At 62.0% G+C, this 13,497-nt stretch overlaps 1 protein-coding gene and 1 pseudogene across 1 annotated transcript, besides 2 other annotated features; both read left to right on the top strand.

Moving 5' to 3' along the window:
* Nucleotides 1–13,497: part of a sequence feature (areas not merged during assembly with more than two copies in the genome that could not be assigned to a particular haplotype) that runs on past the window's edge.
* Nucleotides 920–1,378, top strand: Tc00.1047053510307.352 (annotated as a pseudogene).
* Tc00.1047053510307.330 (dispersed gene family protein 1 (DGF-1), putative) lies at nucleotides 2,472–12,935 on the top strand (the record flags this gene model as incomplete). The annotated part of the gene is made up of 1 exon (XM_815092.1): nucleotides 2,472–12,935. The coding sequence occupies one exon, from the start codon at nucleotides 2,472–2,474 to the stop codon at nucleotides 12,933–12,935; it is 10,464 nt and encodes a 3,487-aa protein (XP_820185.1).
* Nucleotides 7,402–7,469: a microsatellite.

Genomic DNA, 13,497 nt, shown 5'->3' with positions numbered 1-13,497 from the left:
CTCCAGGTGGACGGACGCCTGAGTTTCCTTTTGTTCTTACTCAGGCGGATGGCTGCGCGATGACACCACAACGAGGCAGTTGTTTTCACGATGGAGGGGCAATATCTGCAGGGTTACGCATTGGTAATGTGAATAGCGAATGCAGTAAGAAGGGGAGTCTCATGGCTCTTTTTTGCCGCGCGAATTGCGGTGATTTTTCATAAGGCATGTAATTGCACTCTTTTCTGTTGTGTTGGAACTTGCCATGATGCGTCGCTGTTGGGGCGTGTGTGATTTGGGGTGTCTGCGTGTGGCCGTCGCTGCACCGAATTCTCTTCCCACTCTTTTGTGTTAGGGGCGATGTGCCCACGTCCTCTCGCAGAGTGTTTGCGGTAAGGGCGGTGCCACACGGGCGCGGGGACCGTAGCGAGCGGAATGCGTGGGCGAACCCTCCGTGCCTACCACGGTGTTGTTGGTTTTGTTGTTAGCTTTTCCCAACACTGTGCTGGGTGAATGGCAGCCACTCGCCGTCGTTGCGGTGGCCCTCGTGCATGTGGTGTGCATCGCACACTGTGCCGTCACACTGTGTGGATGACTCTATTGTTTTGGCTGCCCGTCGGGACTATGCCTGTTGTTCCCATCTCTCTTATTTTCCTCCTTTGATTGGTGGTCAGTGTTCAGCTTTAACTCGAGCCAACTGCGGGGACAAGGGGAAACAATGCGTGGAAAGCGCAAGAGAGTGCACGGCGATCATGAGGAGGGCCCTGCGTCCACCGTGCCGTGGGGAGATGGTCGGAGGGGAGCGAGGCCGGGGACCCACAGCGACACAGATCAACCCGCTACGACTCGCAGAAGGGCGAATGAGGTGCGGCGATTAATGTGGGCTATTTAGAGTCGGGTGGAAGGGTAATTGCTGCAGGGATTGTAGGAGTTTGTGTAGAATGCGAGGTGGCATCATGTCGTGGGGGTTCCTGGCGGCGAGGGGACGGGAATGGATGTGAGGGAAAGGAGAAACACCGCAGTCATGGACGTACAAGGCGGTTGGCAACACTCTCGAAAGGATGACGCTGTGCAGAAATCCGGTGCACCACGTCCCAGGCTGATGGTGCTCACCTCGGACAAGGGATGGCCGTATTCGTGGAATCGGGGGAGAAATCCATTCGTGACTGCCATGTGAACTGTGAGGTGGAGCGAGTGTAGCGGATCGTCAAGGACGATCTAACCGAATTGTTCAGCACTCACGGTGGGAATGAATTTACGCCTGGGCGGCATCTGGTAATTGGGATGCCCGGGATCGGTAAGTTGATGGCTGCCGGTTCGTACCTCCTCTACCAGCTGCTGCACGGCGATGCGGAGCGACTCCCTGCGGTTGCGTGCTTTATTTGTAATTGAGCATTCCTGTTTGACAAGACCAACCAAACGGTGCGAGAATACGTGGGTACTACAAAATCTAAGAGAGTCTTTTTTTTTTTGGCAGTTGTGAGACTCTGCGACTGCGTCCTTGCCGTGCGTCTCTCATCTTTTGCCGTTGCTCCCTCGTTGTGTTGGTGGGGGAGGGGGCGAGCGGCTGCGTCGGTGGAGTTGCGCCCCAGTGGGAGAGGGTAGGCGCTGACCGCCGCTGACGGTGACGGTCTTTGCTGCAGGCGATCCAAAGAGATGGCGTCACCGGTGTCACAGTTAACCGAGATGGATGATGGCCGCACCTTCTCTTTCTCTCTCCATCCTCTCAGTCCACTGCAGTCACACCCGCCGCGCGGCATCTGCACGACCACCATCCGGACGTCTGTGAGCCAATCGGACTGTGCAATCGACATGGACCCTTTTCCCCGTGACCAAGTGCTGCCGCCGTGCTTCTTGGTTGCCTTCCTTGTGCAATGCCGTGTGCTCATGGTGCCGCTGCTTGCTGTGCAATGCCGACTCGCGTGGACTAGAAACGACGCTTTGACTGCTGGGGGCCGGCGAGCTTTCCACTCCACTTCCGCACCACCAACGCCAACGCCTTTCGGACGCGCTTGATGGCTGGCGGTCGTATCGTTGCCACGTGGTCTGCCTCGGCTCTTGTGTTTTGTTCACGGCATCGGGATTGCCCTGTGATGGAGCCATTCGGTAACAGGAGCGCTGCCAGTGGTCATGCTTCTTTTTGCCGGGATTCCACCACTCGGCACGGTGGCTGTGTGAGGCTGTGTGGGCGATGGTTTCACTGAAGTGATTGCATCTCCACGGCTTTGCTTCGGTGGCCGTACTGTGACGGGGATTGTGTATGGCCGGATGTTTTTGCGTGCCACTGTGTTTGGTTACTGTTGTTGTTGCTGCCTCTTATTCTTTTTTCTGAGCATGCAGTTAGAGATACTTTTGCTTGACCAGCACAACTATCGTTTCAAGTTGTTGGGGATTAATTGCAGTAGTAGTATTAGCAGTGTTGGGATAACGATCTGGCGGAATCGTGTCGCTGGATTTGCCATCTGTAGAAAGGGATTTGCTAGGCAGGAATTATGGTCGACGGGTCGAGTGCGACACGCCACGACAGCCCTTTTGGTTCCTGTTTGGGTTGGTGGATGTGGTCTGCGGTGGGCGCGTGTCTGCGCAGCCGGCACCGTGTGCGGCGCAGGGCCATTGCGGCTGTGCGTGTGGCGCTGCTCGTTGTGTTGGCGCTGGTTGCGGCGGCGGGGTGGATGCCCGCGGTGCAAGCGGTGGTGTTGCGACTGCGGGGCGGCACGGTGGACAGGGCCATCACGGTTGGCCGCGCCGTGGACACGGTGCTGATGGACGGCGTGTGCATCACGAACGGCGTGGCTGTGGTGTTCGACGTGCCGGCGATGCTTCCCGTCACAGTGCGCATCGAATTGAGGAACTGCGTGTGCGACGGCGGTGCGCAGATCTACGTGCGGGGCTACAGCGACGAGCCGGCGCGTGACCGGAGCCTGGAGGTGAGCGTGAGCGGGCTGTCCGGCGGCTACTGCTCGCTTGTGTTCGTGCACAACCTGCCGGCACACACGAACGTAACGGTCCGCGACTCGACGATTGTGACGCCTGGACCGATGCGCTACTCCCAGCTGAGTGGGCTGACGGACGCGGTGGCGTCGCCGCTTGTGCTGCACGCGACGTCGCTGTTGCAGACGCAGCTGCGTGTGAGCAACACTGTGCTGAGGTCATTGCAGGCGGGCGGGTCGGCGGTGTACGTTGGCGGCGGCGTGGACCTGCTGTCGAGCGCGGTGGTGCTTGACGGCGTGTTGCTGGAGGCGTCGGGCGGTCCGACCGCTTCCGCGATGCATGTGTCGTCCTCGTCGCGTCTCAGTCTGCGGAGCCACTCGGTGTTCTCCGTGACGAACGTGTCTGTTTTGAGCAGCGGCGGAGGCATTGTGCTTGGCGAGCGCCTCGCGGTGTTTGATTCGGTGCTGCGCTTTGTGGGTGTCGAGGGGTCTGCCGCGTCGTCGCTGGTGCGCTGCGACGGTGGGACGGTCGGTGTCGGCGGGTGGCTGGACCTGCAGGACGTGTGGGCGGTGGGCGAGCCGTCGTCGGTGGCGTCGCTGTCGGGGGTGACGCTGAGCGGCGGTGCCGTGTCGATTGTGCGCTGCGCTGTCACCGGCGGTACGCTTGCCTCCGGGCTGGCGATCACGAGCGGCGTCGTGTCGGTGCAGTGCAACCGTGCCGGCGGCCGGGTGCTGCGGAGCAGCGGCGACTACCGCATGGCCGGCCTGCCCTCCGTGAGCGTGGTGCCGTGCGACGGCTGCGCGGCAGCGCTGGCGTGCTTCGATGCGCTGACGGCGTCATTCTCCGACTGCGTGTGCAGCTGCCGTGCCGGCGGTGTGGGCGACGCGTGCCTGCCGTTCGACGTGCCGGTTGCGAGGTCCGGTGGCGGTGGTGGTGGTGGTGCGGAGGGCTGCGTGAGAGGCGTGACGCTGACGGAGTCGGTGACGGTTGGCGGTGGGCGTGCGATGGCGTGCTTCGACTCGGTGTTGTTCAGTGGACCGATCACTGTGGCGGTGGACCTGCGCTCGATGGACTTGTTTGCTGACGCGCTGAATGTGACGCTGCGCCACTGCGTGCTTGCGGGCGGCGCGCAGCTGCGGATTGGCGGCCTCAGCGAGAGCACGGCGCACCTGATGCCCCGGGCCCTCGTCAACATGACGAACGTGACGTCGCTGGAGGGCACGATCGTGCTGCATGGCGCGATGCCGCTGCACTCGAGTGTGCTGCTGGCGAACGCAACGCTGCGTGCGACGGTTGGCGGGTCGCGGTACGTGCCGACGACCCCTGGCTGTGCGGGATTTCGGCACGGCCCCGCGCTTGTCCTGGACGGCGTCCGGCTTCTGTCGACGCGGTTTGTCATGACGCGGTCTACGCTGCTGTGTGGCGGGGGTTCGTGCGCTGCGATACTCGTGGAGCGCGGCTTCGTCGTGAACCTGTCCAGCGCCTTCTACATGGACAACTGCGTTGTCAGGTCGCGGACGCACGTGATGTACGCCCTTGCTTCGGACCTGCGTGTGAGCGGCGGCTCCGTGTTCTCCATACAGAACAGCTCGTGGAGTGCGCCGAGCATTAACATGTACGAAGGCGCGTGTGTGTTTGGGGACGTTGTGGTGGCTGGCGGCAGCGTGCTGCAGATTGTGTCCAGCACTTTCCGTCTCGGCTTTGCCATGCTCATGGCAAACACGCTGACCGTGACTGACGGCAGCTGGCTGGTGCACCGCGACAACGAGTTCCGCACCGCCTACGTTGTGTACGTGGTCAAGGAAAACGGCGTGGCGTTCCGCGATCAGAGTGTGTGGTCGATACTTGACAACAACTTCACGTACGGCTCGTACTCGTCAACCATCGCACACATGACAAGCAACTGGTCACCACCATCCGACTCGCGCCCGATCATCTACGGCGTGTGCAACGAGGCAATGGGCTCTCCTGTGACGGATTACCAAGACGACCTGAACATTGAAGCACCCGTGACGGTGTTGGACTGTGGCGCGTGCACCGTGGAAGCCGTGTGCTTTGCTGCGAGGACGAGCAGCATCAGCGGCTGTGTGTGTGTGTGTGCAGCTGGCGGCCACGGCGGCACGTGTCTGCCGGCAGCGGTTCCGGACGGTCTTGGGCCGCTCCCGCTCCCCGATGCGAAGGACACGGAGGTCCGCTGCGTGCACGGTGGCAGCATCAGCTCCGTGGGCGATCCTGATCCCGGTGTGCATGGTCTGTGCTTTGTTAACGTGACCTTCACCGCCGCGATCGTGCTGGACCTGTATAACTTTAACGCACCACAACAGACACTCAACATCACGCTGCTGCAGTGCGTTCTCATGGGCCTGTTGATCAGGGGGAGTGGTGCGAGAGTGCACGTGAACGTGACATCCTCGATGCTGGATTCTGGTGCATTGGTGTTTGAGGGCGATTTTGGCGTGAGCTCCCAGATACTGGTGGCGGGCAATAAGATTGTGACGATGTCGTCTTACGCCATTTTATTTTTGAAATTTTTTCTTGGTGCGAACTCGACGCTGCAGCTGCTTGACAATTTCATCGAAGGAAGTAGTTACGCGGTCTATTTTTCCGATGCTGCTGTTCTTGATGGTGGCGGGGTCATTGTGAATGGCAATACGCTGAGGGCAACGGAGGGGGGTAACGGTTTGGAATCATCCGTTTGCGTTTACGCTGTTGTGAGGAACGGCGGATACTTTGACGTGGAGAACAACACGATGAGCGCGGTCCATGGCGTTTATCTTTACAGGGACACCACCGTGAGCTCCGCGGGGCTGCTGCGAGTGGCGGACTGCACCTTTGTTGAAAGCACGGGGGTTTTTGATTCCGCGCTGGTGTGTTTGGACGGCTCTGTGACTCTCGAGGGCGGTGCGCAGTGGCGTTTGGAGGGTAACAACATGAGCGCGTTCTCAATGCTACGTATAGCAAATTCTCAGCACAACATTGAGCTTTTAGACAGCGGCACCACTGTGACGCTTGCACACAACCGTCAGTTGGAAGATACTTATCCCTTTGCTGATCTGGTTCCGTCAAACACGATCGTGAGGTCACCCGCACGGTTGGTCGTTGGGTGCAACCTGCAGGGCGATGAGGAGGTGTCGTACAACGATGTGTTTCCGGAGGAAGTGGAGGTCTTTAGTTGTGGCACATGCAACGACGACGCGGCGTGCTACATGCCCGGGACGGACTTTGTGGACCGCGGCTCGTGCTCGTGCAGCTGCAAGGACGGATGGCATGGCGCGTCGTGTCTTCCCTTCGAGGTGCCCGACACGGTTGTGCCGCCCGTGGCGGAGAGAGCCGTCGACGGTGACACGAGCTGCGTGGTGAACCAGACGCTGACGGACCTCGCGCTGAACATGTGGAAGACGCATCACTGCTACGTGGACGTGACATTCAGCGGTGTGGGTGCCGTGTTGACGTTTTTCCTCAGCAGCATGCCGCTGCATCTCCCCATCAACATCACGCTCAGTGGGTGCACATTCCGCGAGGGTGCCGCGCTGCAGTTTGTTGGGGGTGCTGAGGCGACCGAGTCATCCGGCGTCCTGATCCGCGTGAGCCAGACGGTGATGCGATCCTCCGTTGTTGTGTTCATGCGTGCCCTTCCGCAGCACTGCGACATCGCCGTCACGGAGGTTGACGCCGTGCAGTTTTCTGAGTTCTACTTGTCGGACACTGTGAGCAGCGCGTTGAGCGTCGTGCTTCTGCGGAACGTTGTGTTGAGTGCCTCTTCGCTGTTGGTCAGCAACGTCAATGCGCATGCAACGAAGCACGATGCGTATGGTTTGTACTCGATCGGGACACTGAGGCTGGTAGGTGGCAGCTCGCTGTACGTGCGGTACTGCAGCTTTGATGGATACAAACACATTCTGCACTTGAATACCCTCAGTGTTCGTGATCACTCTGTTTTTGCGCTGCTCAACAATACGATGGCCACCGGGACAAGCTTTCTGTTTCAGTACTCTCGATTCAGCGTTTCGGATCACAGCGTGCTGCGCGTGGTGGGGAACAGCGGCTCCGTGTCCTGCGCCGTCTATGCATACAACTTGTGGACTGTTGAGCGGTCAAGCTGGTTGGATTGGCGCGACAACGACGTGGAAGTGGGTGCGATGTTTCACGACGCTGGGTCCGCTTTTGTGAGCATTGACGGCAGCAGCGTGGTGACGCTGACGGGCTGCAAGATGGGCTCGACAGGGTTGTCGGTGCCTCTGCTGTCGCAGGCTGACGCCGGCTACGGGTTCGTTGCTGGGTGCCTGACGGTCGCGGGACGGGTGGTGACGACGGCGGCTGAACTGGAGCTGAACGGCATCACAAACGTGACGACGGTTGCGGTGTGCGGGGAGTGCACGAAGGAGGGCGACTGCTTTGCTCCGCTGACGAGGTCTGTCATTGACTGCAAGTGCCGGTGCGCTGCTGGAGGGCACGGCGATGTGTGTGTTCCTGCGCCTGTGCCTGCTGGCACGCCACCGCCACCGCCACCGCCGTCACCGCCACCGCCACGCACACCGCCACCGCCGCCACCGCCGTCGGTTGGTGAGTGCATCAGCGACATGGTGTACCCCGAGGTGGCGCAGGCTGTGGGCGGCGGGCTGTCGTGGCTGTGCTACCGCAACGTGACGTTCAGCGGGGGCGGCATGAGTCTGACGGTGCTGATTGGGGCGATGACGGGCGACGTGGCAAATGTCACGTTCGATGGATGCACGTGGAGGGACGGCGCCGTGCTGTTGCTGTTGGGCAACGCGCACGCCGCTGTTAGGTCTCTGAGCATCGTCGTCACCGGCAACACATTTAGTGACGCGCTGCTCAGCCCGGAGGGTGTGTTTCCACCGCACACGAACATCACGATCAGCGGGAACCGCTTTACACTGACGCGGCTGATCCCTCGGCCGGGTTTGGACCTTGACAGACCGTCGTGTGTTGCGATGAATGAGCTGGTGATTAGCAACGACTCCGCGGTGGTGCTCAGTGGCAATGTGTTTCGGACCATGACGACATCGTCAAGCGCCATTCGCGTTTTCAGATCTGCGGTGAGGGTGTCGTGGGGCTCTGTGTTTGCGGTGATAGGCAACGCGTTTCATATGGCTGGCGGTGACGGTACGCTGATATATCTTGAGGGGTTTAGCCAGTCTTCGTCGCTGAGTGTACTGAACAACTCTGCCGTGGTGATCCGAGGCAATCTTGTGACGAGTCCTGTGGAGTACGTCATGTTATTTCTTTGGGGATTACGTGTGGAGTCTTGGTCGGCGGTTGTGTTTCAGGGCAATGACATGCAGCGAAGCTTGATTGTATTCTTTCCAAGCTACTCCCCAAAAATTTACTACAACTCCTGGCTGCAGTTGAGCGGCAACCTCTGCCGTGAATCCCCATCGGAAGCGTTTGCTTTTTTTAACCCCACGGTGAATCTCCGCGAATCCACGGTGTCTGTGTCCGGCAACCAATTCATGTCCAGCACGGGCACGCCGACAGCGCTATGGATATTCACAGGGTCCAGCGATCTCACAAACGGAGCGATTGTGGCCGCGTGCAACACTGTGAACGGCGTGGAGGAGGCGAACCACAGCATCCCGTCCGTGTACAATGCCACCATTCTGACCTGCAGCGATCCATGCATCCTCGCGGCGTCGTGTTTCCCTGCGTACACGACGACGGCCTCGAGTGATGGCTGCGCCTGCACGTGCGCTGAGGGTGGCCATGGCGATGCGTGTCTGCCTGTCGCTGTCCCTGAGCCACCGAGCACCGACGGCGCCGACTTGTGCGTGCGGGACGTGAGTGTGGGTGTGGAGGTGAACGCCGGCTTCGGGACGTCGGTGGTGTGCTACGTTGGTGTGACCTTTGCGGCGGACGTCGTGGTGGACGTGGGCTTGATGTCAGGGAGCGTGCGCAACGTGACGCTGGCGAACTGCACGTTTGTGAGCGGAGCGAGCCTGTACGTTGTTGGGTGGCTGTCCGACCCGTCTGCTGGCGAGCGCGTCGATGTGTTAATCAGCGGGCTTGAGTCGCGTTTCGGCGGTGGCGTGCTGGTGGCGAACCGATTTCCGCCGGGCTCGCGCGTCACTGTGGTGGACTCGGTGCTGATTGCGGAGAAGCGTGTTGCGTACCGCGATGCGTACGATACTGGCGACGCCTCCGCGTGCCTCGTGGTGCACAACGTGAACCTGACTGGGTGTGTGCTGACCATCGCGCGCACGCACGTGGCGGCGGTGTTCCGCGACGCTGTTGGCGTGTTGGTGGTTGGCGGCGTGGCGCTGTCGTCGCGCGGTGCGCTGTACGTGGACGGGCTGTTGGTGCAGACGGCGCTGGGGCTGTGCGTGTCGGTGGAGGGCGGTGTTGCGGCCAGTGGCAGCTCCGTGGTGGCGTTTGTTGACAGCGACTTCCTGCTGTGCAAGCACGCGGTGTCTGTGCGTGGGGCTGTCAGCGTGTCGGGCTCCGCTGTGGCGCTTGTACGGAGCGAATTCTTGTCGACGGAGGACTACGCGGTGGCGTTTTATTCGACGGTGAGCCTGGCCGGCGGGTCGATGCTGCTGGCGAAGGGCAACGTGCACGACGGCGTCTCGAGGGAGATGCTCCACGCCGCTGGCGCCGTGAACGCTGTTGGGAGCACGTTGAGCTTTGTGCGCAACCGAGCGCTGCTGCCACGGATGCTGTCGCTGAGCCTGTCGCTTGCGGCTGGGGCGCATTTGAGGGTGGCGTGCAACGACGCTGGTGGACGTGTTCTGTCGACGGCGGAGGAGTACGCAGCGGCTGGATTTGGCGGCGCTGGGAGCATCGACGTTGCTGGGTGCGACGCCTGCGACAGGGACATTTACTGCTATGCGCCCGGGACGGCGTCGGCGAGCATGACGAACGGTGTGTGCGTGTGTGCGTGCGGCAGTGGCGGGTACGGCGAGGCTTGCGTGCCTGTGGGTGCTCCCGCGCTGCCGCCCGCTGTGGGCACCACGTCGAGTGCGTTCGTCCGCGAGGGCGTGACGGTACAGTCGGTGTTCGTTGTGCCGACTGGCGCGAGCGAGGTGACGCTGCGCCACGTTGTGCTGGACGGCGTGAGTCCGGTGCTGTACGTGCCGTGGATGGCGCGAGACGGCGTGCGGATCGTTGTGCAGAACGTGTCGCTGCTGAACGGTGCCGTGCTGTACGTGATGGGCGGTGGAGCGTTGCGCGGTGCGGGAGCGGCGGGGAGCGACGAGGGCGGGCCGGTGGAGCTGTCGGTGTGCGATGTGGAGGCGCTGAACGGTGCGCTTGTGCTGACCGGCACGTTCCCCGCGGGGTCCGTGCTGACGGTGACGGACTCCCTGCTGGTTGCCGCGAGGCCGACGCCGCTTGTGTATCTTCCCGACTCGCAGTCCTCGCCGTACGCACCGGTGCTGGTGCTGTCGGGCCTGCGGCTCGTGCGGTCCGTGCTGGTTGTGTCTGGCGTTGCCCTCGTGACCGTGATGACTGGTGGGCGGACGGTGGTGGTGGACGGCGCCGTGCTGGAGCTCGTCGGTGGCGGTGTCGCGCTGGACGCGGCTGTGCTCGGTGGCGACGTTGCATTGTACGCGAGTGCGCGCGTGGTTGCGTCGGGGGGCGCTGTGCTGCGCGTGTCGGGGAGCCAGGTGTACGCTGCGCATGGGTTGGTGTTCGACAGCGGGGTGGAGGCCAACGCGTCTGCCGTCGTGGTGAACGACAACGCCGGTGCGCTGACCGATGGCGCGCTGCTGGAGCTGCGGGGGTTGGCGTCGTTTGTGTCCGGGTCGTGGCTGTCGGTGCGCGGCAACAGCATCAGCGGCAGGCTCCTGTCGGTGCCGTCGTACCCGCGCAGTGCGAAGCTTGTGCAGAGCACGCTGACGCTCCACGGGAACGTCGGCAGCGGGTCCGTTGTGATGGACGGCACCGTTGCGCTTGGGGGCACCGGCCGAAGGTTCGTTGTGGGGTGCCTGACGCTGAACGGGCAGGCGCTGCAGCCGATTGACTACAGGTCCGCCGGCATCATCGGGGAATTCCGCCCCGTGGCGTGTGGCGTGTGCGACGTCGACGTGCGCTGCTTTGCAGCTGCGACGAGGGCGATGTCGGGGTCGTGCCGCTGCCGCTGTGCTGAGGGCGGGTACGGGCGCGACTGCCTGCCGGTGTACCTGCCGCACGTGGACGGGTGCAACCGCACGCCCGGCATGCCGCCGCAGAGCCACACGGCGACGCTGACGGAGACGCGCAGCCTGACGCCAACGTGGACGCCGAGTCAGAGCGCGGCGCACTGCAGTCCGACGCAGTACGGGCCGACGGAGACACTGCAGGTGACGGAGACCCTGCAGGTGACGGAGACGGTGGCGCTGTCGCCCACGCGGACCCCGACGGTGTCGGTGAGCAGCACGCTGTGGTGGAGCGACGTGGCGTGCCCGACACTCACCGTGACGACGACGGCGGCTGGCGGGAGCCTGACGCAGAACGACATCCGCGGCGGTGGGAGCGCCGTCCCGACGCTGCTGATGGTGGCGCTGCCGCCGCCGTTTCGTTGGGCAAGCGACCCGCAGCTCGGCACGCACCTGAGCTTTGTGCCGGTGTCGACGGCGCAGCCGAGCGGGTTTGGCGGTTCTTGGGGAGCGATGTTGAGCAAAGCGACGTGGGTGCGCAACGCGACGAATCCGTCCTCCGTCGTGGAGCTGGCTATGCCCGTGCACCGCGGTTACTTCATTACTGTCGACGAGACGATAGTCATTCGCTGCGACGCTGTGGCGGTGCTCGGCGGCTGCAAGGGAGTGTTGCTTGGGTCCTTCACGATCACTTCGAGCACGCTGCCCGCCGCTGCCAGCGCCCTCTCTGCGATCACCGGTGTTGTTGCGGGTGCGACGGCTGTTGCCGTGGTGGTGACGGGCGGGCTGGGCTCCATCCTGGAGATGCAGGCGCTCGGCGTTTTCGCGAGGATGCCATGCGCCTCGGCGCAGGAGCGTGCGAGCACCGTTGCGCTGCCGTACTTCCTGTCGGTGTTCGCTGCTCTTGATCCGCTCTGGATGGTGGTGGGCAACGCGCTGCTCGCCGCTGTGTTCGGGTGCGTGCACTGCGGTGTGACGGCGGCCTTCCAGCGGTGGCGCGGCGTGGACGCGGCGAGTGCGTGGGCTGCGATGCGCTTCCCGAGCCTGACGTACGTCGTGGCGCACGCGATGCACCTCGGCATCTTCTTTGGCTCCGTGCTCGCACTGGCGATGCCCGGCGCCCGCGTGCAGCACCGCGTGATTGGTGTCGTTGGCGTGCTGTACGGTGTGGCGTTCCCTGCTGGCGTGTGCTACTTCATTGCCCGCCACGTGGGCGCGAGCTTCACGAGGTACTGGCAGTTTTCGAGGAAGCCGCTGCACGAGCGCCTGCTGTACCCCGTCGGGTATTGGCACCCCGCGGCGCAGCAGCGGATGTACGGCGGAATGCTGACGAACATGAGGGGCAGCCACTTGTACTGGTGCGTGTTCCAGCTGTCGGTGCTGTGTGTGGTGGGCCTGATTGCGGCTGTGCACCCGCCCGTGGGAGGCTGCCACGTCCAGTACTTCTGCATGGCGGCTGTGCTGCTTGCGGGCGCGGGCGTGGTTGCCTTCACGAGCATGATGCGCTCGGCCTTCCTGACGGTGATGCACGCGGCAAGCTTTGTGCTGCTTGCGGCGCTGTGCGTGGTCAGCGCGGCCAACCACCTTGCGCCGAGCGACGGTGGTGCAAGGGCGTACGCGGCTACGGTGCTGCTGCTGACCACTGTGGTGCTTGCGATCGCTGTGTACAGTGTCGTTGTGTGGTACGCGGAGGACCACCACTGGCAGGAGCTGCGCGAGCCGCGGCGTGGAGGGCTGGAGGCGCTTCTGCACGATGACGAGGAGAGCGACGAAGAGGCGCGGAAGCCCCACGAAATGACGTCATTGTCGTACGCCTCAGGCACCACCGGCGCATCGTCGTCGTACCGACCACCCGCACCGCCGTTGCAGCCCATGGCTGGTGACACCCGCTCAGACGCCCTGAGCCTGTTCGACGGTGCATCCATTGCAGGTTGAATAATTGATTGTGTCACGCCGGAGTGGTAAGTAATTTTTGCTTCTTAAGAAAGCTGGCGCAGTTTCTGCTGGAGTTGGAAAGTGTCTGCCCAAACAGTACCTCCACGTGGCGAGAATGTACGAGGTTCCTCATGGATGCGGTATAACGTAGGTGCTTTTGGCAATGTGTTTACTTCTTTATTATTATTTATTGGATGCTTGGTCGATTGAGTCGTTGTTTTTTAATTTTATTGATCTTGGCAAGAACGGATTATCGAGGTATCGCGCTAGCCCAGGACGGCTGTGTCACGGGTGTGTGTTGCACGCTCGCCGCTGCAGCGCTCTTTCCTGGTGTTGGGGTTCTTATTTAGATTTTTACTCAGTAACGAGGACGTGTTCTGCGATGGTGGCTGTTGTGCGTCTTATAGAATTTATTTGAAAAGACTTAGGGATAAAAAACGATAACGCCCTTCTGTGGCTTTCACTAAATGAAATTTGGACGTGTGCGTTGCTGGTCGATGAGGGAGGGCGTGGGGCCACTGCTGCTGCGCACCACAGCCACCCATCGGACTCCGCAACGGCA

Source organism: Trypanosoma cruzi, genomic scaffold (assembly GCF_000209065.1).
Source record: "Trypanosoma cruzi strain CL Brener 1047053516709 genomic scaffold, whole genome shotgun sequence".
In the NCBI taxonomy this organism is placed as follows: Eukaryota; Euglenozoa; class Kinetoplastea; order Trypanosomatida; family Trypanosomatidae; genus Trypanosoma; species Trypanosoma cruzi.
The sequence above is the reverse complement of the archived record's forward strand: the minus strand, read 5'-3'. Positions and strand labels throughout refer to the sequence as shown.